At 51.7% G+C, this 26,660-nt stretch overlaps 1 protein-coding gene across 2 annotated transcripts; it reads left to right on the forward strand.

Moving 5' to 3' along the window:
- Nucleotides 1–940: 940 nt before the first annotated feature.
- FBXL19 (F-box and leucine-rich repeat protein 19) lies at nucleotides 941–26,562 on the forward strand. Of its 2 annotated transcripts, none has more exons than XM_006871916.1 (11): nucleotides 941–1,038; nucleotides 3,575–3,737; nucleotides 4,824–4,967; nucleotides 5,054–5,140; nucleotides 5,233–5,451; nucleotides 5,993–6,156; nucleotides 7,232–7,743; nucleotides 16,264–16,427; nucleotides 16,519–16,680; nucleotides 24,484–24,702; nucleotides 24,811–26,562. In XM_006871916.1, the coding sequence occupies exons 7-11, from the start codon at nucleotides 7,319–7,321 to the stop codon at nucleotides 24,987–24,989; spliced, it is 1,149 nt and encodes a 382-aa protein (XP_006871978.1). In that variant the 5' UTR covers nucleotides 941–1,038; nucleotides 3,575–3,737; nucleotides 4,824–4,967; nucleotides 5,054–5,140; nucleotides 5,233–5,451; nucleotides 5,993–6,156; nucleotides 7,232–7,318; the 3' UTR covers nucleotides 24,990–26,562. The 2 variants fall into 2 exon arrangements, with proteins under 2 accessions (XP_006871978.1, XP_006871977.1); XM_006871915.1 differs by lacking the exon at nucleotides 941–1,038 and adding an exon at nucleotides 2,563–2,598 and having other exon boundaries at nucleotides 3,537–3,737; nucleotides 5,993–6,154.
- Nucleotides 26,563–26,660: the final 98 nt, after the last annotated feature.

The following is a 26,660-nucleotide window of genomic DNA, read 5'->3' on the forward strand; positions in this document are numbered from 1 at the left end:
ATTAGAAAAATCGAGGTTTAGTGACTTCCCAAGGAGAGGCGGGGATTTTGTCTTAACGAGCCCAAGAGATTTGGGGAAACAAGCATAGGTGTGAGGTGCTCAGGCTTTCCAAGGGGCAAAAAGCATGACGGTACTTTCGGGGAGAACCACGCCTCTCTTGTCGCTACAGTGCTGGTTGTTGTTGCTTTCCTTCGAGAGCCTTCCCGTGAAATGTTACGTCCTCACCTCACCGGGAGGCGGACACTGTAAAATTCCTAGATACCCGGCTGTCCTTCTCCTCTACTGGCACTATTCCTCACTGGTGACATAAATTTTCCTTCACCGTTAGCCTGTGAAAACTTGGGACTACATTTCCCGACAGGCCGTTCAGAATGGGATGGCAGGGAAAGAAGGGAAGAGGCTTTCTGTTTCCGTCCGCTCGCAATTTGGCTAGTAGGCGGTGATGCACGTTTCTACCGCCAATGTCTTTTCTCTGAAAAGCTAAGAAAGGGACTACGTTCCCCAGCGGGCACTAGCGCAGATTAGGATGCCATCTTTACTGTAGTCCTTTTCTCTAGTTCTGTAAGAAATCGCTTTAGCGTGTGGACTACAAATCCCACATCTCCGTCTTCCCTTTCCTTCGGGCTCTATCTTTGCTGGTAGTCCACGCCCCGTTCCCTTTCCATTGTCTGTTGAAGATACCAAAGAGGAGCCAGCAAGACTGCAACTCCCGTCATGCTTTGCATTACTTGGTGGGGGAATTTTGATATTACAGGCAGGCGAGGTGCCCAAGGTGGTAGACTGAAGCGATGGGGAGAGGCTAGGTAACTGCCATCTTAATGGTAGTCTCAATATACTCTGGGTTGTACCATTCCTAAGGAATACCATAAGGCTAAAAAACTACTGTTCCCATCCACCTCTTAAAATTGACTCCTAGTCAGGTGTACGCCCCTCTTTCGCCATCTTGTTTGTAGTCCTTGTTTCTTTTCACCTTTCCATTGTTCCTGACAAGTAGAAATGGCAGCGGGAAGGCAGCAGATGGACTGCGAGTCCCGTCAGGTACCACACACGCGGAGGGTTGTGGACAGGAAGGCGTGTGAATGCCTGGGAAGGAGGTCGGGTCGGGGGAGAAAGCCATCTTGTTTGTAGTCATCGTTACCGCTCCTACTCTATGTTGTGCAACTGGAAGCCTCGGGGCAAGTGGACTATAACTCCCGGCATCCTAGGCTCCCGAATTGGGACACTCTCTGTCATCTTGTTTGTAGTCCTTGCTGCCCCCAACGTTCCCTTATTCTTTCGGTAGCACAAGCGTCCGCAGGACTACGACTTCCGTCGTGCCCTGCGCGTGCTCGTCCTGGATCGTGGCGGTGGTGTGGGAAGGAGGGGGCAGGGGGCGGGGTTCCTCTGGGAGAAGGAGGGAGTTAAGAGGAGGAGGAGGAGGAGGGAAGGATGAGGGAGGGGGGAGGAGAGGAGGAAGGAGGAAGGAGCTGAAGAGGGATGAGAGAGGCGGCCTGGGCCCCGGGCCGAAACAGCGCAGGGCCGGGGGACCAGGGGGGTTGAGAGACCCCAATTGCCCCCTCCCCCGTCCCCTGCCCTTCTCCATCCTTTCCTTCCATCCCTCCCGCTTGAGGGGGAGATTTATTCAAATTTTATTTAAATCCCTGTATCCCGAGGGGCGCGCGCTGGGGGGGAGGGGAAAGGGGGCGGGGGCGCGCGAGGGTTGGGGGGCGGGGCCGGAGCGGCTTCCTTCATCCCCCTCCCCTCGCCCCGTAGCCGTAGGGCAGGGGGGGTCGCAGTCCAGGGGCGGGCCCAGGGGAGGGGGGCAGGTTACAACGACCCCCCCCTCCCCGGGAACCGGCGGTGGGCGGGGCTTGAACCCCGGAAACGGTGGGGGGTGCTCAGGCCTGGCCCTGGACCCTAGCGCAGTGGGGGCCGGGAAGGGGCCAGTTAAAGGGCCGGGGGCGCTGGGGAGAGGCGGGGCGGGGTGGGGGGAGGGGAGTTGGGACTCGGACCCCGGACTAATTGGGGCCCGGGCCGAAGCTGAGTACCCTGCGGCCGAGGAGCCCCCGCTGGCCTGGGGGGGCTGAGGGACTGAGCCCCCCGGAGCAGGACCTCCCCCTGGAAGGGCCGCGCCGCAGCCCGTGGGAGGGCCTCGCCCCCGGCGCCCCCCAGCTCCACTCGCCGCCGTCCCGGCCTCCGCCGGAGGGAGGGGCCGAGCGCCCTCGGGGGGCCGTGGACCCCGGCGTTCTGAGTGTTCCACGCCCCGCGCCGCCCGGCCCCCCCGCCGCCGATGGCCGCCGACCCGCCGGGAGCAGCCGAGAAGGGAGAGATGGCTCCCGGGACACGTGTGAGGTGGGTTCTTGTGGCTCCTCCTCACCCCTAGTCCTGGGCAGCTCCCACTCCCATTCATCCGCCTCCCCGCCCCCAGTCTCACCTCTTTGCTCTAAACGCCCCATCTGCAGCTCTCCTTCCTATTACCTTTCAACTCTGGGGAACCGGCTTGCCTTCCTAGACCCAGCTTCCCCTTGCAGACCCCCCACCCTCGCCTGCAGTTGCTGCCCTCCTGGCCCCTTCCCCACATGGATGGGTCTGGAAATCCCTGGAAAGAGGGAAGCTGGGGTAAGACTCTGGCCGGGAAGAGACCCTCCAGGCCTACAGAGTCCGTGTGGGATCTTGGAGGATCTGGTTTCCATGGGAAGGGGAACCCAAGGGATTCTAGACAATTAGGGGTGGAAAGAAACGAGCCCACCCTGAGCTTTGTGGAGATGTCAAGCTGGATTCTAGAATCCCCCGGAATCTGGGAGAGTGTTTTGAAGAGGAGGGACCTCTGTGAGGAGCCAAGGGTGTGAGATCTTGGGCTGAGGATGGACTCTGAAGAAGCAGCTCAGTGAGCTTTCAGAGCCCTGGGAAGTTGGGGTGGCGGTGGGGGTGGAGAGTGGATCTTTAGGGATGGGGGAGTGCAAGGATTCCATTGAATCTGGTGATGGTATCTAGGTTTTAAAGGAAGAGAGATTGGGTGGGGTCTGCCTTGGGGGTAAGGTGAGTCCTGTGTGTGAGAAGCAGAAAGGAGAGAAAAAGTGGAGCTTCCATCCCGGAATCTCAGGGTATGTTAGAGGTAATCAGAGGGATTTCAGGATGGGGTGCATCTGGAGCACCCTGCATTTGGAGAGCTGGGGGAAGAGTTGGGATCTCTCTGAAGTAACTCCACAAGCCCTGGCCTTTCTAAGGAGGATTGGTGTGGAGATGTCAGAGCCCAGTGCCCAGTGGCTCTTCCTGCCCCCTGGGCTAGGGAAGAGGAGGGCTGGGAGGAAGTGTCACAGGAGTGAGGTTAGGGAGCCAGCTCTTTGGAAGCAGCTGTGGAGAGAGACCTTGAGTACTGGGAGTGACTGCTCTCCCATCCCACACTCCCACCTCTCAGCAGGAGGGGTGACTTCCTGGTTCCTTGCCCCTCTGGGTTAGACCAGCTCTAGCTGCCTAGGAGTTGGGGGAGCTGTCAGGACTCTCCCAGGTCAGGAGCCCCAGTGGGCCCACCTAACCCTGCCACCATTCATCCACAGCCCTCGGCGTTGCTGACGCCCCCAATGTCGTCGAGCAGCCGGGGGCCGGGGGCCGGAGCGCGCCGACGCCGAACCCGCTGCCGCCGCTGCCGGGCCTGTGTGCGAACTGAGTGCGGGGACTGCCACTTCTGCCGAGACATGAAGAAGTTTGGGGGGCCCGGGCGCATGAAGCAGTCGTGCCTGCTGCGGCAGTGCACTGCCGTGAGTTCTGTCCCCTTCTCTAGGTGGCCTGAGTGTCTTCCCAGAGCCGACTGCAGAGTTGCTTCTTGTCCATTTACCTGATTCCTTCTTCCACTCACTGGTTTGTTAGGAACTCCAGTAGCCCCATCTTTGTCCTCAGCTCAAAGCTCGGGGCAACGCTGGGGTGCAGAGGTATCTGACCCTGTCCTGCATTCATACTTTCAAACTTTCAGGACCACAAACTCTGGGAGAGTGAAGCCATTTTGTATTCCTCCCCAGAGGCAGTTGTGCACAAGAGCCCACTCCCAAAACTCCACCTTGAGCAGATCTAGTCCATCCCTGGTCTCTTTCCTCACTGCTTCCACGCAGTCTGGGATTTGAGGTGATGCTCACCCTTCACGTGACCTTGAGCAAAACACTTTGAGCCTTAGGTAGCTTTTTTGGAAAATGTTTTCTTTGTTGTGGTGTAAAGATTAAACAGTAGTGTGGATATAAATGGGCCTCGTACAGTGCTCAGCGTGTAGTAGATATGAGAGAAGCGTGGGTTTCCTTTCTACCTTTCTCATCCTTTGACTTTCTCAGGGTTCCAGAGAGTGACCCTTCCCCATCAGCCATGCTAAGCCAAGTACATCCTGTGTCCCCCTCCACACATTGCCACCACCCTCTCTTCTTCTAGTCTCTCCTTCCTCTTGGTCTCTTTGCCCTCCTGCCACACTCTTCTCTTCCTTTGCCTCACTTTCTCATTGTTTCTTCTTGCCCATCCTGCTTCTTCGTGGAACTCGTGTCACAGCCGTTAGCATTTCCCATATGATCCCTTATTACTACTTTATATACTGTTTCATAAATAAGAATTATCTCATTCTCACAACAAGCGGAAAATTCTTAACCCCATTTTACAGATGCAGAAACAGAGATTCCTGGAGGTTAAATTAGTTTGTCAATGTCACACAGCCCAAAAGGAGCAAATTGAGGATTTGACCCAACTTGGTGCATAGGTTCCCAATCATGTCCCGTCTTCCTCCTCATCCCACAACTGCCAAGGACCCCAGAAGGAAGGGTCTCTCCCTGTTGCTTTCTGGGTCCCTGATGCCCCTTCTTCCCCAACAGCCCGTGCTCCCACACACAGCTGTGTGCCTCTTGTGTGGGGAGGCTGGGAAGGAGGACACGGTGGAAGGAGAGGAGGAGAAGTTTGGTGTGAGCCTCATGGAGTGTACCATCTGCAACGAGATCGTCCACCCTGGCTGCCTGAAGGTGAGAGTCTTCGAGAGTCTAGAGCCTGCGGTGGACAGTGGGGCAAGGGACTGCTGCCTGCATCCACTCTGCCCTCTTCCCCACAGATGGGGAAGGCTGAGGGGGTCATCAATGCAGAGATTCCCAACTGCTGGGAGTGCCCTCGTTGCACCCAGGAAGGCCGGACCAGCAAGGTACGGGTAGAGGCTGGGCTAGGCTTTGGCTCTGGGAAGGTGGTGGGGTGAGGAGCTGTGCAGGACCTCATCCGTTTTCTCCATCTCCCCAGGATGCAGGAGAGGGCCCAGGCCGCCGGAGGGCTGACAATGGCGAGGAGGGTGCCAGCCTGGGGAGTGGATGGAAGCTGACAGAGGAGCCGCCACTTCCACCCCCCCAACCCAGGCGCAAGGGCCCTTTACCTGCTGGCCCCCCCGCAGAGGATGTGCCTGGGCCCCCTAAACGGAAGGAGAGGGAGGCAGGGACTGAGACCCCCACCCCAAGGAAAAAGGTAAGCCAAGGGAGCCTTCTCATTGGGTCAGCCCAAAGAGATTCTGGGACCTATAGTAGTGGCTGGTCCAAGTTGGAGAAGGCAGTGGGCCTGGGAAATAGTCTTCAGTGTTGTTCCACTAGGGGTTGTTGGGAGATGTAGTTCAGGAACCACTGGGGGGTGGGGTAGGGGGGGAGAGGGTGGAGCGTGCTCAGTGGAGAGGAGAAGTACAGGTGAGGGGAAACTGGCACCAGGCCCGGAAGCTCTGGGAACCCTGGGTGTTTTTGGAAGGAGAAGGAGAGAGAGAGAGCATGCTCAAATTAGCTGCTTCAGAGGAGAAGGGAGGGGCTGGAAAGGGCCCTGAGGGAGAAGAAAGAGGAGATAGGAGCATGCTCAGTGAGCCAAGACACTGGTTGCAAGGTGAGCATGCTCCAAGTTCTCCCTGGGATGAGAGTTTCTGGGAATTGTAGTCTTAAGAGAAGGGCATGCACTCCAATTTCATGCACCGTGAGGAGCTAATGGGGTCTTTCTTTTCGTCCATATTTCCTTTTTTGTCCCATAGGTGAAAGGAGGCCGAGAGAGGCACCTGAAGAAGGTGGGTGGAGACGCCTGCCTCCTCCGAGGATCGGACCCAGGCGGCCCTGGCCTTCTGCCCCCCAGGGTTCTGAATCCGAGCCAGGCTTTCTCGTCTTGCCACCCTGGGCTCCCTCCCGAGAACTGGGAGGTGTGCCTGGGACCTCCTCTCTCCCTCCTCCCCCTATCTGCACCCCATCCTCCAGCCTGGAGATAGAAATCTGTCCCTTCCTGCTCACGTAGTCCTGCCCTAGCCTCTGTCTTACCTGATTCATAGGGGGTGTCCAGACCCCTGGGAAGGGATGAAGAGGAGAATGGGCTGTAGCAGCTTCTGACTTCCCAAGAGTGCTTAAGGTGTTACCTGGCCCATTTGCCTCATTTTTCCAAGCCTTAAAGGAGGAAAGAACTAAATTCAAATCCCTGCCCAGTTGCCCACTTCCCGTGTGGTCTTGGCAACTGTCAGCTACCCTGAGCCTCAGTGTCCTCATCCATCAAGTGGGGTGATGTTGCCTACCCTTATGCTACAGAACTGTTTCAATCTTAAGAGGTGACAAAAGTAAATGAGCTTTGTAAACTATAACATTCCATACAGATTTGAGAAAAAGGAAGCCCAGAGAGGTTAAGAAACTTGTGTGAGGTCACAGAGCAAAGCTACGATTTGGACATTGCTTTGCTCTGCCATGGTAAACACAAGTGTGTGTCTAATCATATTTAAAGGTTGTCTTAGTCATTTGTCAGTTTGTTAGATTGGGCAAGTGGCTGCATTGTCTGAGTCTCTGTCTGATCCTCTACTACATTTAAATACTATAGGAGGTTATGAGCTAGCAGGTGTGAGGTGTTGCACGTAGGGCCAATGATCAGTTATTCTCACACTGTTGAATGTATGTTTGGGATTATCCAGCCATTTCACATGTGACTTCCTAAGGCCACACACAGGGTTGGTGGCCAAGTCATGAGTCCAGACTAGCCCTCTAACTTTTCCATGCCTCACTGCTTCTGAAAACCATATGGCTTTTAGTTCTTTGAATTAGTCTCCTGTGTTACAGATAAGGGAGCTAAACCAAAGGAGGGGCAGTGACTTGGCTAAGGTCTCACAGCGATCAGGGGAGCTAGGACTGGAACTCAGGACTGCCCCTTGGAATAGTTATGCCCTGGTTGACTCCTCAGGGGCAGGAGGGTGGGAAAGCATTGTCAGGCCCTAGAACAGTCTCACCCTGTCATTCTGCAGAAACCAAAGCCACCTTTGGCCTCTGCTGAGGGTCCAGCAGTACCATCCCCATCACCACAGAGGGAGAAACTGGAGCGCTTCAAGCGGATGTGCCAGCTGCTGGAGCGGGTGCCCGACACCTCCTCATCCTCTTCTGACTCAGACTCCGACTCGGACTCATCAGGCACATCACTGAGTGAGGATGAGGCCCCTGGCGAGGCCCGGAATGGGCGAAGGCCAGCCCGGGGCAGCTCAGGAGAGAAAGAGAACCGTGGGGGGCGGCGGGCTGTACGCCCTGGCAGTGGGGGACCACTGCTCAGCTGGCCCCTGGGCCCGGCTCCACCACCTCGGCCCCCACAGCTGGAGCGGCATGTGGTACGGCCACCACCTCGAAGCCCCGAACCTGACACGCTACCTTTAGCTGCTGGATCCGACCACCCTCTGCCCCGGGCCGCCTGGCTTCGTGTCTTCCAGCACCTTGGGCCCCGCGAGCTGTGCATCTGCATGCGAGTCTGCCGGACCTGGAGCCGCTGGTGAGTGGCCTGGACAGGCTCGCGTTCCATCGGCAACACGTTTCCTTGCTTGCTGTGTGAATCGCAGCCAGTCTCTACTCTGGGTTTCTGGGCCTTGGTGCTCTCATGTTGACAGTGACAAGGAATACAAATAGTCAAGCCAGTGCAAGGTGGCACTTTATGTAAGGGGGAAACCTGCCAGAGAAGGAAAACACATTGTTGTTGTTATGTGCCATGGAGTTGGTTCTGACTCATAGTGACCCTGCATAGGGTTTCCGAAGTTGTAAATTTTTATGGGAGCAGATAGCCTTATCTTTCTCCCGGCGAACAGCTGGTAGTTTCGAACTGCTGACCTTGCGGGCCCGATTCGTAACCACTACGCTACCAGAGCGCCTTAGGAAAACACTCATAGTTTCCACTAAAAGACAGAAAAGTTGTGTGAATGCACCCTATCACCAGGGGAAAGTTTGGAGACTGGACAAACAAGGCAGTCCTGGCAAGTTGCAGAGCTGCAAGGGGTCAGTGTGTGTGTGTGTGTGTGTGTGTGTGTGTGTGCGCGCGCGTGCGCCGTGGGGTCCTTGTATGCTTCCAACTCAGTTCCTACTCAGAGTGACACTGTGGAGGATTTCCAAGGCTGTAAATCTTTACAGGAGAAGAAAGTGTCATTATTTTTCTCAAGTAGCAACTGTTAGATTCAGATTTCTGACCTTGTGGTTAGCAGGGTTTTAAAAAGTTCATGGGAAAATTGAATGAGAAAACAATGGCATTTTCCCACAAACTTTTTGAAGCCCCCTCATAGATATATCCTTGTTATTATTATCAGCATTTGTCATTAAGTGCCACTGAGTCGGTTCCAACTCGTAGTGACCATGTATAGAGTTTCTGAGGAGCAGCTGGTGAGTTTGAACTGCCAACCTTGTGGTTCAAATTGACCTTGAGGTCAAGTGCTTATCCTACGGTGCTACACCAGGACTCTCCTGTCATCTACATAGGAGCATGCATATATCCCAAAACCAAACCAAACCCTAACCCGCTGCCATGAGTCACTTCTGACTTACAGCAAGCCAATAGGACAGAGTAGAACTGCCCCAGAGGGTTTCCAAGGCAGTACTCTTTAAGGAAACAGACTGCTGCATCTTCCTTCTGAGGGGCCTGGAGGGGTGGATGGTGGGTTTGAACCGTCAACCTTGCAGTTAGCAGCTGAGCACTTAACCACTACACCATATGGTATGATGCTTCCATGTGTACTACACAGGCTGCTTGCCATTAATGAGCTCATTTAACCCTGACAACAACTTGGTGAGGTAAGTACTGTTACTCTGTGTGTCAGATGAGGGAGCTGAAGGCCCAAGGTCATGTGGCAGAACTAGGAATTTGAGCTGTCTGGCTCTAGATTCAGTCCTCTCAGTATTAACTCTCTTCTTAGCAAATGTTTCCTATGTATGATCTCATTGGTTGTGCACACTCACTTGGAATCAGAAGGTCAGTAGTTCAAGCTCACCAGCTTATTCCTTGGAAAAACCCTTTACAGGGTTGTTATGGGTCGGAACCAACTTGATGGCACTTAACAACAACTCCAAGGACAGTCTTAATAGTGTCCCCATTTACAGCAGAGAAAGCTGGCCTCTGCCAGCTGACAGACAGCCATGCTTGGACCGCCTGGCTCCACTTGGAGCTGCTTCCTTCCCCATAACCACCACCAGCGACCCTCTGTCCATCCTCTCCCACCACGGCTTCCAGAGCCTTGTTTGTTGAGAAACCCTCCGCTGACAAGCCTTCCTTCATTTATTCATTTTCATGGCCCGCTCAGTTGCTGGAGTCGGGCAGATGCTGGGTCAGCTTTAGCTTAGTGGGCCCAGCACTGGGATGGCGGGCCAGTGTGGGTGCGGTTTGTTGAGTGAATATAGTTAAGCGCTTTCGCAGGCACTGATTGTACACTTGTCATTACACTGGGCTCCTCACAAATGTGGCCTGCTTTGTTCCTCACAATAGCATCTGAAGTTCTGGTTCGTGTAAGTGACTCAAGTTGAATTTCTGCTTTTCCTCTGGAATGGGGTCTGAAGCACTCATCCATGCTTTCCAGTCTCACACAGACTGTAGTGCAGGGGTGGGGAACCTTTTTTCTGCCATTTGGATATTTATAGCATTATTTGTGGGCCATACAAAATTGTCAACTTAAAAATCAACCTGCTATGATGTGATAGCTGGAACTCTGGTTGCCTTGGCAGAGCCAGAACAAGTGATCAGGCCTGCGTGCCCAATGTTCCTCACCCCTGCTGTAGATCCCACAGGCTCTGGAGGCCAGCTCTTCCTTTTCAGTGGTTTAGCTCTAGTCCATTGGGCTAGCTGTTTAACTTGTCTTCATCTGTAAAACCAGGATAATGAAAGTATCCACTCCATGGTAGGTGGGGAAGGAGCCCTGGTAGCACAACAGTCAGGTGCTCATCTGTTTTCTAACTCAAAAGTTAGAAATTCAAACCCACTCAGTGACTCCGGGATAGAAAGACTTGGTGATCTGCTTCCCTAAAAAGTACAGCCTAGGAGCCCCTGTGGGGTAGTTCTAATCTGTCACATGGGGTCTTCACGGGTACTTAACACCAACAATAGAGCTAAGGCCAGTTCCTGGGCTGTGGGAAAGACTACATGCCTCAACTGTGGCTATTGTTCACTCGTTACAAGTGTTTAATGAAAGCACGGACCATTATGTGCTCATTACTTTGCCGCCCTTGAAAAATGCCCAGTCAGCCTGCAACTTAGAATCAAATAGTTACAGAAGTGGCTGAGATTTCTACCCTTGCCTGGGGTAGTCTTCGTTGAGAAAATGTTGGCCAGGATCCCTTCGGCACAGTCTGCACCACACTGGTTAAGTTCGGTGTCAGAACTGGAGAGGACCTACATGTGCCTGGAGGTGAGAAAAGCAGAGAAGCAGGATGGCACACAGGTTTCCATTTTGGATCCTGGAATTTGGCCCCAGAGTCTCGTTAATCACAACTTCCTTACTTCCTGGTTGTGTGGGTGGCTAGCCGGACCCTTCAAGGGCTCAGTCTTCTAATCTGTGGGTGGGGCTTCCTATCATTGCTTACCTTACGGGGGCTCAATGAGATGGTCCTGTCAAGCACTTAGCACAGTGTCTGAAGGGTACTAAATACTCAAGAAAAATTGTGGATTTTGATGAAAAACAGGAGAGGAGAGCCAAGCGGGAGGCTCTGGGGACACAGTGGGACCATTCAGGAGACTGCCAGGCAGGTGGAGATGGAGAGGGAGCGGGGTCTTGGGTTGAAAATGCTGTAAGCAGCAGAGTGACTTGGGTTTGGTGGCTGTTGGGGCTGTGACAGTAAGGCACATGAATATTGAGGCCACAGGGCAGCTCTTCAGCTGAGTTTCTGGCCCAGGAGCCTGGGTGGGCAGTAGCACCATTCCCCAAGCTTGGGGTTACCAGGGGAGGAGCAGGTTCCAGTTGGTAGTGAAAAGCTGAGATTGAGACATGTTTAGACCAGGCAACCCTGTGGGGCAGTCAGGTAGCGGGAGCAGCTTCGACTGTAGGGTGGTGCTCCAGAGAAAGGAAATTGGGAGTTGTCACAGCTTCAAGGGAAGAGGACAAGAGGACAGACCACGTGTACAGGCAGAGAAAGAGCAGCCTGAGAAGTGAAGGAGGTCCAGCATCGAGAGGAGTCAAGGAAGGAATAAATGATGAAGTGTTGAATGTTGGCAAGAGGGCAAAGGAGATCAAGGACGAAGAAGTAGCAGTTTAGCTTTGCTACCCAGAAGCCCTGACAACTCCCGCTACCGGGGGGCTCCTTAACTTGGTGTCCTTGACTGCTGTGTAGAGACAGTGGGGCCCAAGCCAGGTCACAGCAGATAAAGAAGGGACGACCTGCAAACAGCAGCTCTAAGGCAGGGCCTCGGTGTCCTTGCTGCTATAGCCTCAGACTGTATCTGGTACTAAAAACTATGGAGGGAGTGAAAGTGAGGAAAGGGATAGAGTGTGGGAAAGGGGTAGTGCAGGGTGGAGCTAGGGAGACATTTGTAGGTAGGAGAGCAGGAAGTTGCAGGCTTTCCTGTCTGGTGGCTTTCATCTTCTCTTGGAACTGGGAGGTGGAAAATCTTCTGGGAGGGAGGAGAGGAAAGACAGTCAGGGTGGGGGGAGGTGTGGAGTTGTTGAGTTGCAGGGTTAGGGCTTTCATGGTGGGGGGTGGGTTGAGGGTGAAAAGGGAGGTTGTGGAGCACAGGGTCAGGGCCAGTTGGGGTTACAAGTGCAGCTCTGGGAGCAAAAGATCTGGTCACGGTCAGAGCCCAGGAGGCTGTGAGCCTCTGGGCAGCAGTGTGGTCTGGTCCATCTCTGTGTCCCAGAGCGCCTCCCTAAGAGAGACATTTAGGATTTGGGAAGTGGGCTTGATGATCAGGGAGGTGGCTGGAGTTCAGGAGAAGGTTTGACAAGAATCCGGGCTATGTGTCTTTGGACTTTATCTTCCCTGACTGATGCCAGACATTGGCCTCCTAAGAATTCTTCCTGCCTTTTGCGTCAGGGTCTTCTTTTCCAGCTGAGGTAAAACCCACCTGAGCTCCTTATGGTCCTCCCAGTGAACTTCCATAATCTATTGGGCATTTGGACACAAACGGTACCCCATTTCCCAATACTATTTTCTCATCTTCACAGCAGCCCTTGGAAGTAGGTGCTGTCCTTGACCCACTTTTATGCTTTAGAAAATGGAAGTCCAGAGAGGGTAAGTGACTTGCCTGTGGTCACTGCAAATACAGACGTGGCAGAGCTGGGCCTGTACCTGTGGACGCTGCAGCCTGGACTGACCATGGCCTGGCATTCCAGCTCAGCCTCTCTCTTCCTCATCACATCTTGGGCTCTCAATAGGCTCCGTTTAAGCCCTGGCCCTTTTTACCACTTAGTAGTTGTGGGACCTTGAATTAGTTTCTTCACCTCTCTGGCCCTCCTTTTCCTTAACAATAAAGTGGAGTTGATAATAATAGTATTTACCTCGGAGGGCCGTTACGAGGCTAGATAGTGAATGCATTGAACATCCCTTGGCACACTGTAAACCTTTCACAAATAGCAGTTACTGTGCTGTGCTCGTCATCATTCTCTTGAGGACAGTGAATTGCCCTTCGTTCCTGTTGCGTGAAATTCCCTGAAGTCTCTGTTTTCTCTCTCTGGACACAGGTATTCCCTACCTGTCGCACACAGCCTCTTCCTCTCCCCCTGTTGCCCAAATAACTCATGCCTTCAAAGTCTCAGTTCAGGCATTGCCCCCTGGGAGGCTGCCCTGTTCCGGCTCCCCACCCTGGCCTCCCACTGACCTTGCACTTCCGCTTGTCATGACTCTTAGCTCCCTAGTTACTACAAACTGAGCATCTCTCCATCCCTGTTAGAAGGGGTCGGGGACTTCCTGTAAGACGAGGCAGTGGAGCTGAGCCCTGAAGACTCAGGATTGGTTGTCATTTCTGACAGAGGCACTGTATGTATGTGCCAAAACACGTTGATACCAGATAGCATTGTGTGTGTACAGGAGGGCAGGTGGTTTGGCCTGGCTCCTGTGAAGGAGACACAAGTTGGGGCCTGTGAGTGCCTTCAGAAGGAGGCATTCCCTCCTCGGGCTTGAGGATCTAGAAGCTTTCAAGGGGGTGGTAGCAATTGAGCTGGGACTGAAGGCAGGGTCAGAGTGGCCAGGGAAAGGTTTTCAGTGGTACTGGATTTGCAAGAGAGAGAGAAGGGGCAAAATGTCGGGACGGAATCTGGGTTGGAGGTGGGCTGCCATTTTTTCCCTTTTCTTTTTTAGAATCGGAGAGACTTTTCATATGTTTGTCGGTTAAATGGAAAGAATCAGGAGAGGCTGGAATGTCAAGAAGAGGGGAAGTGGCAGCAGGGGATAGGGTGAGAGGGAGCCCTGCTTCAGGTTAGGTTGTTGGGGCTAAAGCAGCCTTACTCCTTTGACTCCAGCGTTCCCTAAAAGACCTCACTGGCTCACTGTATTCTGCCCAGTCATTTAAAATGGCACAAAAACCTAGCTGCATCCTTGTGTTAATTTTGAAAAGGAGGTCTCTCCTTTGGGGATACTATTGTATTTTTAAGAAGCTCTGGTAGCGTAGTGGTTACAAGTTGGGCTGCTAACCTCAAGGTCCTTTCCGAGTGAGAAAAATGAGGCTTTCTGCTCCCATAAAGATTTCCAGCCTTGGAAACTCTATGCAGGGTCACTATGAGTTGGAACCGATGCTTCGGCACATAATCACCACCACCACTAGCCAGCCATTGTATCTTTAACACCTCTGGATAATACTTATTTAAGGAACCCTGCTGACACAGTGGTGAAACACTCAGTTACTAATCCAAACCCCCCAGTGACTGTGTGGGAGACAAGACTAGGCAGTCAGCTGTGAAGATTATAGTCAACAAAACCCTATGGGGGGCTATTCTGTTCTGTTACATAGGGTCGCAATGAGTCAGAATCGACTTGATGGCACACAACGACACCGAAGTACGCTTGTGTATCTGTTTAATGAAAATAGTCTTTAGGCACTAGCCTATGGCTACAGTAATGACTGGCTAGAACTTAATGACCCTTGTCTGTTTTTATCATGTTTATTTTTTATTGTGGCAAATGTGTATCGCTATAGAGAACACAAAGGAGGTCCAGTAGCATAGTGGTTACGAATCGGGCTGCTAACCTCAAGGTCAGCAGTTCGAAACTACCAGCCGTTCCATGTGAGAAAGTTGAGGCTTTCTGTTCCCGTAAAGATTTACAGCCTTGGAAACCCTGTGCAGGGTCACTGAGTCGGAACCGACTCCATGGTACTTAACAACAATAGAGAGAACACATTTGTCAGATATTTGTTTTTCACCTGTGCAATGTAGTGACATCATTTATATTTATCGTGTTATGCAGCCACCACCAATATCTGTTCATTTTTCCATCACCATAAAGATTGTGTTTCGTTTTAAGGTGAATTTAGGCTTATGTGAAACAATACTGGCTATTAAGTTTAAAGAGGCGGTCCATTGGAAGATAAATGCATGTTAAGCCAATCAAGTGGACTGAAAGGAAAAAAACGCCGACTGGAGTTTGAGAATCACTGTTCCAGCCCAGGACTTGAAGGGAAAGCTCTTCAGAATGATGGGAGAGCAGGAGGGAGGCGTGGGAAGTAAGCCCGCCCCTGCTGCCTCTGTCAGTCCAGTGGGAATCCCCGGGCTGACCTCTGTGAAAGAATGCACTAGAAGAGAATTTCTCAAACTGGGTCTTGAGAAGCCCTGGTGGCACTGTGGGATAAGCAGTGGGCTGCTAGCGGCAAGATCAGCAGTTGAAAGCCCCAGCTGCTTTGAAGGAGAAAGATGAGGTGGTGAATCCTATAATGATTAACAGTCTTAGAAACCGTACGCATCAGGTCTACTCTGCCCTGTAGGATCAATGTGAGTTCAGTTGGGTCTTAAGGATTGGGTGGTGGCGTTAAATGCCGTCAGGTCATTTCCAACTCATAGCGACCTGTATAGGGTTTCCGAGGAACGGCTGGTGAGCTTGAACCGCCAACCTTGTAGTTCAAACTGTCTTTGCAGTCCAACACATTATCCCGCAGTGCCACACCAGGACTCCAAAATAGGTTTACCTTGGAAGGGGTGGGAAAGGGTTCTCTGGATAAATAAGATTGAGAAGTCTTTTCTAATTTCTTGTGCACCTTGGAATAGTGAAGTCTCTGGGAAATGCCAGGATGAGGAACCCTGTTTAAATTGGTTCTTGGCCTCCTTTGTCTTGATAGCATCAATATTTGGAAATTGCCAGGTCTTCCCTAAACAGTGAGTGAGTGAATGAGAACCTGTAACTGAGGTTGTTTGTATACCTCCAGGGGGTTGCTCATTAGAAGCTTCAAGTTGTGCACGCTGGCTTGGCACCGTTCATTCATTCAACAGATGTGCAACCAAAAACTTACTATGCACGAGGCTCTGTGGTAGGTGCTGGGAATACGAAAAAGACAAATCTGTCCATATGCACATCCATTCTAGTGGAAGAGACAGAATAAGCAGAGAGAGAATATTCAAGTTGTAAGTCAAGCCTTGGGCTAGCAAGAAGAGGCAAATGTGCGTTAAGGGCAGAGATGAGTAGAAGAAATGAGAAACGTCCACGAGCCACCGTAGCTTAGCCAGGGAGACATTGAGAAACCCAAGGTGGAAGGCGGGGCGACTGGCAGATCCCTTTGGTGTTACATCAAATACAGTGTGTAGGGTGTTTGTATATTTGGTAAAATGCTTTATAAGCTATAAGGCCCACAAACTATAATTACCTCATTTGATCTTACAGCAACCCCGCGGGGCAGGCAGAGTCTGGGTCATTATCTTCATTTTATAAATGAGGACTCTGAGGCTCAGGGAAAGGAATAGACTTGTCCAAGGTCTCGCAGCCACATGGTGATGGAGTTGGCCAGGGTCCAGGAGCTTCTTGCTGCCTTGCTGTGTGCCCAGAAAGCTGTAGTGTGGGGAGGATTGGAGTGTAGGCTCCCTGAGATCTGAGAGTGAGGCCTCTGTCTCCACCTTGTGGCCAATAGGTGCTATGACAAGCGTCTGTGGCCTCGAATGGACCTGAGCAGGCGTAAGTCGCTGACACCGCCCATGCTCAGTGGTGTTGTTCGGCGCCAACCCCGTGCTCTGGACCTCAGCTGGACAGGTGTTTCCAAGAAGCAGCTCATGTGGCTTCTGAACCGACTGCAAGGTAGGACAGGGTGGCCAGGTGGGACAGGGTGGTGAGGGCGTGGATCTGGAACAGAGCCCCTCCCAGCACCAGCTTGGTGACCCCCCTCCAGGCCTGCAGGAGCTGGTGCTCTCCGGCTGCTCCTGGCTCTCCGTCTCTGCCCTGGGCTCAGCCCCACTGCCAGCCCTGAGGCTCCTGGACCTCCGCTGGATCGAGGATATTAAGGACTCCCAGCTCCGTGAGCTACTGCTGCCTCCACCCGACACTAAACCAGGTGTGGTCTCAACTTGCTGGTATGCAGAATGGGTTGGGTGAGGTGTGGGCACGTGGCCTCTTAGATCTCTTGATTCACATTGAGTGTTAAAAGTATTTGAAGAAAGGATAGCACACATGAACTTGAGTAGGAGGATCTAGTGGTGCCGTCACTACTAACTGAGAGGACAGCAGTGCAAACTATTCAGCAGCTCTGGGGAGAAAGACGATGCAGGCTCTTTCCACAAAGATTTACAGTCTTGCAAACCCTGCAAGGAAGTCCTCTCCTGGCCTAGAGATCGCTGTAAGTTAGAGCCAGTGGGTTGAGGTTGCCTTGTCTCTTGTGTGTTCATGCGCTCGCTTGCTCTGTGCTGGGCCCTGTGGTAGGCGCTGAGGGAACAGGAATGAAGAGGACCTAGCCCGAGCCCTCTGGTGGGGAGGGGAGAGAATTGTGTAATGAAACACAAAATAAGAGAGGAAGATGAAGAGAGAAGCCAGGACCAGGCCGACAACGGGTGTGAGTGACACGGGCCAGGTGTGGAGAATCTCCTCAAAAGAGCCGTACTGCCAGGAAGGAAGGCAGGCGCTGTGTGGCCAGTCAGGTGGTGTTTGAACAGGAGCCAGAAATGGTGATTTTTTTTTTTTTTTGTCTGTGAAACCTGGTTTTCAAATGGCGAGAATTAATTCCAATTCTTTTAAAATTCATGGACCTCAGCTTCAGTGGTGTCTCCAAGAAGCAGCTCATGTCAACCCAATAAAAACAGGGCTAAGCCGTGGATTTGGCTCGGGGCCCTTTGCCCTAAGTAAGAGAATAAGACTTTTCCTTTGAGAATGCAATAGACATAGAGAACCAGTTGGCTTGGAAAGTGGTGTGAGAGTAAGTCAACCCCAGGAATCAAGTTCAGGGACCCCGTCAGGGAAAGCCAGCCTGGTGATGTGATCTAGGGCTCTGGAGACCTCAGACTGAACCAGCTCCCGTGAAATACAAGCGAGAAAGCTGGAGGTGTGAAAAGGAAAGACTGGTTGTCTCCAAAGAGCAGCTCAAGGTCGGGGTGGGTGGTGGGCTGAAAGCAGTTCTTTGTTGTGTGAGCTGAATCTTGAAGGGGACAAGGGTTATCTAGGCAGAGAACTGCCCATGATCTGGGGTGTATGAGGCTTGATGAGCAGTTTGGTGAGGCATGAGGCCCATAGTGGCTTAGGGGGATGCTGGGAGTTGAGGCTGGTCAGGTGAGCAGAGGCCTTGTCACCTTAGAAATCATGTTGTTAAGTGCCATCGAATCGGTTCCAACTTATAATAACCCTGGATAGTTTCTAAGGAATGGCTGTTGGTTTGAACCACCAACCTTGTGGTTGAGTGGTAATCATATGGAAGGTGTCTATGGAGGTCTGGGGGTGGGAACTGAGGGCTAGTGGTTCTAGCCAGAGAGTCAGGGGAAGCATCCAGAAGGGCAAATGTGACTCCTTGTGTGCTCAGTGTGCTCCGCCGGGCTCTGTGGATAAAGATGAGTATTAGAATAGGACCACTGAGGCAGGTCTGATCTGGCTCCCACTGACCTCTCCCGCTGCATCTCTGTGGCCTTGCCAAGCTCCCTCCAGCCCCCAGGCTGTTGTTAATTGTTGTTGTTGGTGGTGGTAAGTGCCATCTTTAGCCTCTAATCATCTTTCAGGCCTCAGTTCAAATGCCACTTCCTTCTAGAAGTCCTCTGTCCCTCCTCCCCCCCAGATCAGAGTTCCTGTGTGCCCTACCCAGCTTGTCATTGTCACTGTCTGCTTCTGAGGTGATTTGGTATCTGTTACCTTCCACTTGGCTCCTTTTTTTTTTTTTAAGTTGTGGTGAAAATACACAAATATATATAACAACACATTCTCCCGTATAACTGCCACAGTCCCAGTGGGTTGTTAAGCTCCTTGAGGGCAAGGTCTGTGTGCTCACACTTCTCTCCCCAGCACCTAGCTCAGCAAATGTGCCTTACATGAATAAGCTCAGTGAGTAAACAAACAGGGACAGGGAAGAGGGCTATAGTTTGAGGAAAGGGGATTTCCTAAATGCGATTTCCTGGGCCCTGAAGTTAGGGAATAAAAGAGTCTTCCTTTCTCAAGGTCCTTCACAGTCATGCTCTCTTCTCCCCACCCAGCCAGTCCCTTCACAGATGCCCTGGGAGAAAAGTAGAGAGCAAGTGGAACTCTTGCAATTTTCTCAGAGGGATTGAGTAACTCCTGTAAGTCAAACAAGCAAAGTCAGGCGGAACACTCTCCTATGGCCTAGTCTTACTATAATGGGACTGAGCCCAGAAGATTTGGGCAGGGGCTGAGGTGGGGAGAGCTGTAGAGACAATGAGAAAGGGCTGCAGGCTGGCTGATGGGCTGACAGACTTCTCCGCCTGCTTGAATTCATGGTGGTTCAGGCCCCTTTATCAAGCCCGGGCCATGAACGTGCCAAATGAGCCCACTGGGACTCTGTACCCCTTTGCTGGCTTCATGCAGCATTCCTGGAGTAAAGCATAAAATTCTTGTCACCCTTTCTCCTCCTTTGCTCTTGCCCCTGGTGTACCCTTCTCCTCTCACTGCCCTATATTTTCAAGTCCTTGAAAGCCCCCTTGCTGTCCACCACCTGTGTAAAATCTTCACTGGCGCCCACATGCGCAACCCAGAAGTGACTTCTGCTGGCGCCAGGTCGAGGATGTCTGTCACAGTAGCCTACTTCCAGGCACACAGTTCCTCGAAGATGGGGTGGGTGGAATTCACCTGCAAAGTCAGGTGCCTACAGAGGCAGCCAAGGTGACAAGCTGGTTTAAGATAGTAATACCCTGCAACCCAGTTCTACTCAATCATTGGTAGCCCAGTGATGCCCCATTGTAGGATTTTTTCTTTCTAAAATAACCTTTAAAAATCATGGTAAAATATATATAACAAAACATTTGCCAGTTCATTGGTTTTTATGTCTACAATTCAGTGTAGAATCCGCCTTTTAAATGTCACTGATACAAGCACTGGAGTCCTGGTGTGGTGCTGAGAGTTAATGTGCTGGACTGCAAGGTCTGTTTGAACCACAACATCAGCAGTTCAAGCTCACCAGCTGCACCTTGGAAACCCTATACAGGGTCACTATGAGTCAGAACCAACTCGACGGCACATGACAGCAACAACACTATAAGCACTAATAGAAATGCTGTAGCACTGTAGGATAAACACTGGACTGCTAACCACAAGGTCAGTGGTTCAAACCCATTAGCTGCTCCTCGGAAACCCTTTACAGGGTCGTTGAGTTGGAACCAACTCTTTAGCATTTTATGACAGTTTAATAAAAACACTAGCACTATGTCTTCATCATTGTTGTGAAGTGCTGTGGAGTTGCTTCCAGCTCATAGCGACCCTGTATAGGGTTCCCAAGGAGCAGCTGGTGAGTTTGAACTGCAGACCTTGTGGTCCAGTGCTTATCCTACAGTGCCCCACCAGGACTCTACTACATAGACTCCATAGACTCCATAAAACACTTACAGGCTGCGTTCATGCATTTGTGACGTCTGATCTTCCTGTCTCAGGGCTAGAGGTGGTACCTAGGAGGCACGTTGTTAATAGCTGTCAAGTTGGTTCTGATTCATAGCGACCCTGTATAGGGTTTCTGAGGAGCAGCTAATGAGTTTGAACCACTGACCTTATAGTTAAAACCGACCTTGTGGTCTAGTACTCATCCTCCAGCGCCACACCAGGATTCCAGGAGGCAGATAGCATATTATGGTAAAGACCTGGACTTAAAAGTCCCCAAACCTGGGTTTCCTGGCGCTGTTCCTTCGTAGCTATGTTTTTGACAGATGTTGAATGATTTGAACAGTTTTTTCATTTGTATCCAGGAATGGTCATCAGAGAACTGGTCTCCTCAGGCTGTGGTCTGAAGCGGTGCTTTCAGGACCAGCAGCAGCATAACTACTGGAGAATTTGTTAGAAAAACAGACTCTGAGTCGTCACTGTCCAAAAAACCCAAGCCAATTGACCTCAGGTTGATTCTGATGCCTAGCAACCCATCTGTATAGGATCTCCCCGACTTTATGGGAGTAGACAGCCGTATCTTTCTCCCTCGGAGTTGCTGATGCTTTGAACCACCAACCTTGTGCCACCAGGCCTCCTCAGGGGTCCCACTCTAGACCTACTTAAACCAGGGCTTCAAACTGGTTCATTCCGACTTGAGTTTCCTGCTGAGAATTTGCCTTGTGGTACTGTGGGATCAGTACTAGAATGTTAACCACAAGGTTGGGTGGTTCAAACCCAACAGCTATTCCTAGGAAACCCTATACGGGGTTGCTGTGAGTCAGAACCAACTCAACAGCACTTAACAACAACAACCCCAAATAGGCACAATCAGAATCTACATCTAACAAGATAGGGGACTTGTTTTAATGTAGCTTCTCATTCCTGTATCTGGAGTGGAAAGGCAAATTCTTTGTTGTTGTTAGGAGCCATCCAGTTGGTACTGACTCATAGAGATCGTGTGCACAACAGAATAAGGCCAGGCACACCTTAAGTCAAATTGACATCTTTGCTTTTGAACACCTGAAAGAAATCTTGTGCAGCAGATTGTAATATGTTGCTTGACTTCTTGACTGCTACTTTCATGAGTAGTGATTATGAATCAGGCTGCGAACTTTAAGGTCAGCAGTTCGAAACTACCAGCTGTTCCACAGAGAAAGATGAGGCTTTCTGCTCCCGTAAAGATTTACAGCCTCAGAAACCCTATACAAGGTCGCTATGAGTCAGAACCAACTCCACAGCACAGAACCACCACCACCACCATGCTCATGAGTGTTGATGGTTGAATGAGCAACATGAAATCTTTGACAGCTTCAATGTTTTTTCCCATTTCTGTGGATGTTGTTTATTGGTGCAGTGGTGGGGATTTTTGTTTTCTTTACGTTGAGGTGCAACCCATACTGAAGGCTGTAGTCTTTGATCTTCATCAATAAGTATTTTAAATCCTCTTCACTTTCAGCAAGCAAGGTTTGTATCATTTGTATATCGCAAGTTGTTAATGAGTCTTCCTCTAATCCTGAAACCACCTTTTTCTTAATATAATCTAGCTTCTCAGCATACAGGTTGAATAAGTATGGTGAAAGAATACAACCCTGGTGCACACCTTTCCTAATTTTAAACCATTCGGTGTTCCCGTGTTCTGTTCAAACAACTGCCTCTTGGTCTATGTACAGGTTCCTCATGAGCACAATTAAGTGTTGTGAATACTCATTCTCCACAATGTATTGTCATGATCCACACAGTCGAAAGTCTTTGTGTAATCAATCAAGCACAGGTAAACATCTTCCTGGTATTCTCTGCTTTCAGCCAAGATTCATCTGACATCAGCAATGATATCCCTTGTCCTGCATCCTCTTTTGAATCCAGCTTCAACTTCTGGAAGTTCTCTGTTAATGTATAGTTGCAGCTGTTTTTGTGTTATTGTTAGCAAAATTTTCCTTGCATGGGATATTAATGATACTGTCCAATGATTTCTGCATTCAGTTGGGTTACTTCTCTTTGGAATAGGCACAGACATGGATCTCTTCCAATCAGTTGGCCAGGTAGGTGTCTTCCAAATTTCTTGGCATAGAGTGTTTCTAGCGCCGCATCAGTTTGTTGAAAGATTTCAATTTGTATTCCATCAGTTCCGAGCCTTGTTCTTTACCAATGCCTTCGATGCACTTTGAACTTCTTCCTTCAGTATCATTGGCTCTTCTTGATCATATGCTACCTCTTCACGTGGTTGAATGTCGACTATCTCTTTCTGGTACAGTGACTGTATTCCTTCCATCTTCTTTTGATGCTTTCTGCATCATTCAGTAATTTGCCTAGAGACTCATTCAATATTGCAAGTCAGGGCTTGAATTATTTCTTCAGTTTCATCAGCTTGAGGAGTGCTGAGTGTGTTCTTCCATTTTGGCTTTCTAATTCCAGGTCTTCGCACATTTCATTATAATATTTGACTTTGTCTTCTCAAACTGACCTTTGAAATTTTCTATTTAGCTCTTGTATCTCCTCATTTCTTCTATTTGCTTTAGCATCTCTATGCTGGAGAGCAAGTTTCAAGAGTCTTTTTTGATATCCATTTTGGTCTTTTCCTTCTTTCTTGTCTTCTCAGTGACCTTTTGCTTTCTTCCTGTGTGATATTCTTGATGTCACCGCACAATTCTCAGTAGGGAGGATTGAATGAACCCCTTTAAAGCTTTGACCTGAACTCTGGAGGGAGGAGGCAGCAGCCCATTTTCAGCAGCCCTCCTGGTGACACAGTAGCCTCTGGTTTGAGATGGACCAGGCCACTGGCTTGGGGGCCCACAGGCACTTAGCCTACTGCCAGGCCCACGGTCAGCGTTCACCTATGGCAACTGGTGCACCATAGGCACTTGGTTCAAAACAAAACCAGACCAACTTTTTTAAAATGCATGATCAATAAAAGAAATGCAGACTTATGTGCTTTGGGTCCAGGACTGAAGGGTATGACTCTACCTGGATAGAGGAAGCGGGGGACCTCTGAGCTCAGACATGGGCACCACGGTCGCTGGGTAGGCAGCGGGTTCAACATAGAGATGGTCACAGGCAGAGCGTCTCAAAGTAGGGCTGGTGGTGGAGTTTGGCTCAAGTGTTTGAGTTGAAGGAGAAGAGTTAGGAGCTGAAACTGGGATGAGACACTGGATTGTTCTGTCAAGGCGGTGGAGTCCTGGTGTGGCGCTGTATGATAAACACTGGACTGTTAACCACAGGTGGTTCAAACCCACCAACTGCCCCTTAGAAACCGTATACAGGGTCACTATGAGTCGGAACCGACTCAGCAGCGCTTAACAAAAACACCAAGAAGCTAAGGAACCCTGGTGGCACCGTGGGTTAAGTGTTGACCGGTGTTCTGCAAGTTCAGCAGTTTGACTCAACAGCTGCTCGTTGGGAGAAAGGTGAGGCTCCCTGCTCCCGTAAAGATGTGCAGACTGAAAAACCGTAGGAAGCAGTTCTACTCTCTTACTAGGGTCACGAGGAATCTTGATGTGGCGCCGTGGGTTAATGTGTTAGACTGCAAGGTCAGTTTGAACCACAAGGTCTGTGGTTCAAGCTCACCAGCTGTTCCTCAGAAACCCTATACAGGGTCACTATGAGTGGGAACCGACTCAGTGCCACTTAACAACAACAAAGGGAGTCTGAATCGACTTGATGGCAGTGGGTTATCAAGGCAATTATAGGCTTATTTGAGGGGCCCTCAGAGAGAAGGGATTTCCCTATTTGTGTTTGAGAACAAACACTCTTTGGATGCCAGGAGAGAGACTGGAGTGAGTGAGGAAGTTGCGGGAGCCGAGTAGTGGTGACCAGGGGGGACAGGAAGGAAAGGGACCAAACTGGTGACTTGATGGTGACTTGATTCATTATGGTGATAGAGGGGAGATGTAGAAGGGAGGAGTGAATTACTGTCTTCATGAAATTGACATTCCAGTGGGAGAGTAAAAAATGAACAAGAAAAATATGTATTTGCGGCATGTCAGATAGTAGAGAAGGGAGGCAGACCATGCAGGGAGGTGGTAGGGGTGGGTGACAGGTTATTGTTTCAAATAGTGTCATCACGGAAAACTTCACTGAGGCAGCGATGTGAACAGTGGACAGACAGGTGGGCGAGCAGCTCTGTGGGTGTTGGTGAGAAAAGCAAGCCAGGCAGGCAAGTGGGCAGCAAGTTGAAGCCTCTCGAGTGGGAGCAGGTTCCATGGAATGGTGAGGACTAGGAGTGTGGAGACACAGCCAGTCTGGGTCTTGGGCACAGCGAAGCCGATGGCCAGGACTGCTGATCTCTGTTCTGTGTGCCCAGGCCAAACGGAGAGTCGTGGGCGGCTTCAGGGGGTGGCAGAGCTGCGCCTGGCAGGCCTGGAGCTGACCGATGCCTCCCTGAGGCTCCTGCTACGCCACGCACCCCAGCTCAGTGCTCTGGACCTAAGTCACTGCGCCCATGTTGGGGACCCCAGCGTCCACCTTCTCACAGCCCCCACCTCCCCACTCCGTGAGACCCTCGTGCACCTCAATCTCGCTGGTAAGCATGGTCCTTCCTCTGTGGGTTCTGTAAGCCTGTTGGCCCCCGTGGCCAATGTCTACTGACTACTTACTCACCTGGTCTCAGCTGCCACTATCCCATCCCCAGGTTGCCACCGGCTGACGGACCACTGCCTCCCGCTCTTCCGCCGCTGCCCACGCCTACGCCGCCTAGACCTGCGCTCTTGCCGCCAGCTCTCACCTGAAGCTTGTGCTCGGCTGGCAGCTGCCGGGCCTCCAGGCCCCTTCCGCTGCCCAGAGGAAAAGCTACTTCTTAAGGACAGCTAGTTGGGTGCCCCCCACCCTCCCCCAGGACTCATCAGAAGCCTGGACCTCTGGCTTTCATTTCACCCCCTTGCCAGGAGGCCAGGTTACCCACCTCATGACTGGGAATTCCTGAGTTTTAGGACTTGGGATTCCTACCCAGGGACTACAGCTAGCCTTCCCCCAACCCACCCCACCCCCCACCCTCTTCCCCCTGCACTGATATCTCTGGGGGTCTCTCCTTCCCATCCCCATCCCCCTTCCACTTACTTCATTGTCCATCCCCAGGGGGGAGTGGGTCAGAGGTACTGGGGGGGTGCTGAGCCAAAGGGATGGTGGGAGGGGGGTTAAGGTGCAAGTCTGAGGGGAGGGGAATGGGGGAAGGGCATCTGCACACAGGATACTGGGAGCCATGGGGCTGGGGGAGGTGGAGGATGGGCTGGGGGGAGGGGGGCAGAATGCAGACCATCAAGGGTTCAGGAACAAAGACCAGATCTTTGGAATTGGGGGTGGGTTGGGGGGGTCAAAAAGGGAAACCAGAAGAGCAGTTGGGGATCCAGGTGTCAGAGGTAGGGGGACTCGGGGAGTCAGGGGAAGGCCAGAACTGAGAGGTGGGTAGGGGGACAAGAGTAGGTGTGGGGGCAATAGTAGCCCCTCTAGGGGATCACCCCTCACCTTGCCCCCTCCCTAGATTTCAGTTCTTTTCTCCCAGCCCAGACTCCTTGAATGTCACTGACAATGGCAGCTATTGTGAGGAGTGGGGGCCGGGGCCCAGGGGAGTGGTGAGGGGTGCTCCGACCCCCTGCCTGCCTCCCTGCACAATACTTGAACATTCATCTGTACTGAAGTGTTACTTGAACCGGGTGAACCTCGGACCTGGGGGAGCTGGAGTGTGAAGGGGTCAGACTAGCTCTTAACTAAAGCTGGTCCTGTGGACGCCTAGTTTGGACTGCGCCGCCCCGGGCGCCCGGCTGCTTTACTGGATTGAGCAGCTCCACCCCTGTTGACATCAGGCGGGGCGGTGCCAGCCCACGGATGGGGAAGATGGGACTTCTCCGGCGTGGCTCTACCCACTCATCGTCTTGGAAACTTGTACCTATTAGCCCAGGGAACTGCCACTCCTGGTTGCCATGGAAATAGCAGCCAATGGGCACCTGATGCCAGTGCTAAAGCTGGAAATGGCCCCTCTTAGTTGCCATGGGAACTTAGTAACAGACTCTTGGCCCTTCCCACCCGCCCCCTCCTCCAGTGTGGGGGCGTTGTTTCGGGAGCCAGAGGGAGGGGTCGGGGCCAGGTCCTACCCCTCAAACCAGCCCTGCCAGAGGAGCCAGGTTGTACCATGTAGGGGAGGGGAATCTATCCACATACCTCAGGTAACTGGAAGGTGCACGGGTGGGGGGAGGGACTGGGCGGACCAAAGGCCGGAGGGGAGGGGGGCCTGGGGATCACAAAAGGCTTGAGGATGGAGCCTCTTGGGGAAAGGGGAGAAGCAGCCCGGTGGTGGTGTGGGGGGGTGGGCAGGTGGGGAACCCAGCCGGGCTGGGCCCCGGGTCTATACAATACGGTTTGCTATAAAACTCAAAATCTTCCAGCCGGGGCTACTGAGTTTGTCTATGTGTGTGTGTTTGCGGCGTTCGGAATTGGGAGTATGGCATAGGTGGAAGGAATGCTCATTCCGAAAGCGATTGGAACACG

This window comes from Chrysochloris asiatica, unplaced genomic scaffold (genome assembly GCF_000296735.1).
Source record: "Chrysochloris asiatica unplaced genomic scaffold, ChrAsi1.0 scaffold00178, whole genome shotgun sequence".
NCBI lineage: Eukaryota > Metazoa > Chordata > Mammalia > Afrosoricida > Chrysochloridae > Chrysochloris > Chrysochloris asiatica.

What these genes read in the sequence shown, in the direction of transcription:
- FBXL19 (XM_006871915.1), top strand. Translation starts at nt 2,563, where the DNA reads ATGGGTCTGGAAATCCCTGGAAAGAGGGAAGCTGGG. An exon ending in CTGGAAAGAGGGAAGCTGGG is followed by an intron (nt 2,599 to 3,536) that starts GTAAGACTCTGG and finishes ATTCATCCACAG; the next exon opens with CCCTCGGCGTTGCTGACGCC. An exon ending in TCCACCCGACACTAAACCAG is followed by an intron (nt 16,681 to 24,483) that starts GTGTGGTCTCAA and finishes CTGTGTGCCCAG; the next exon opens with GCCAAACGGAGAGTCGTGGG.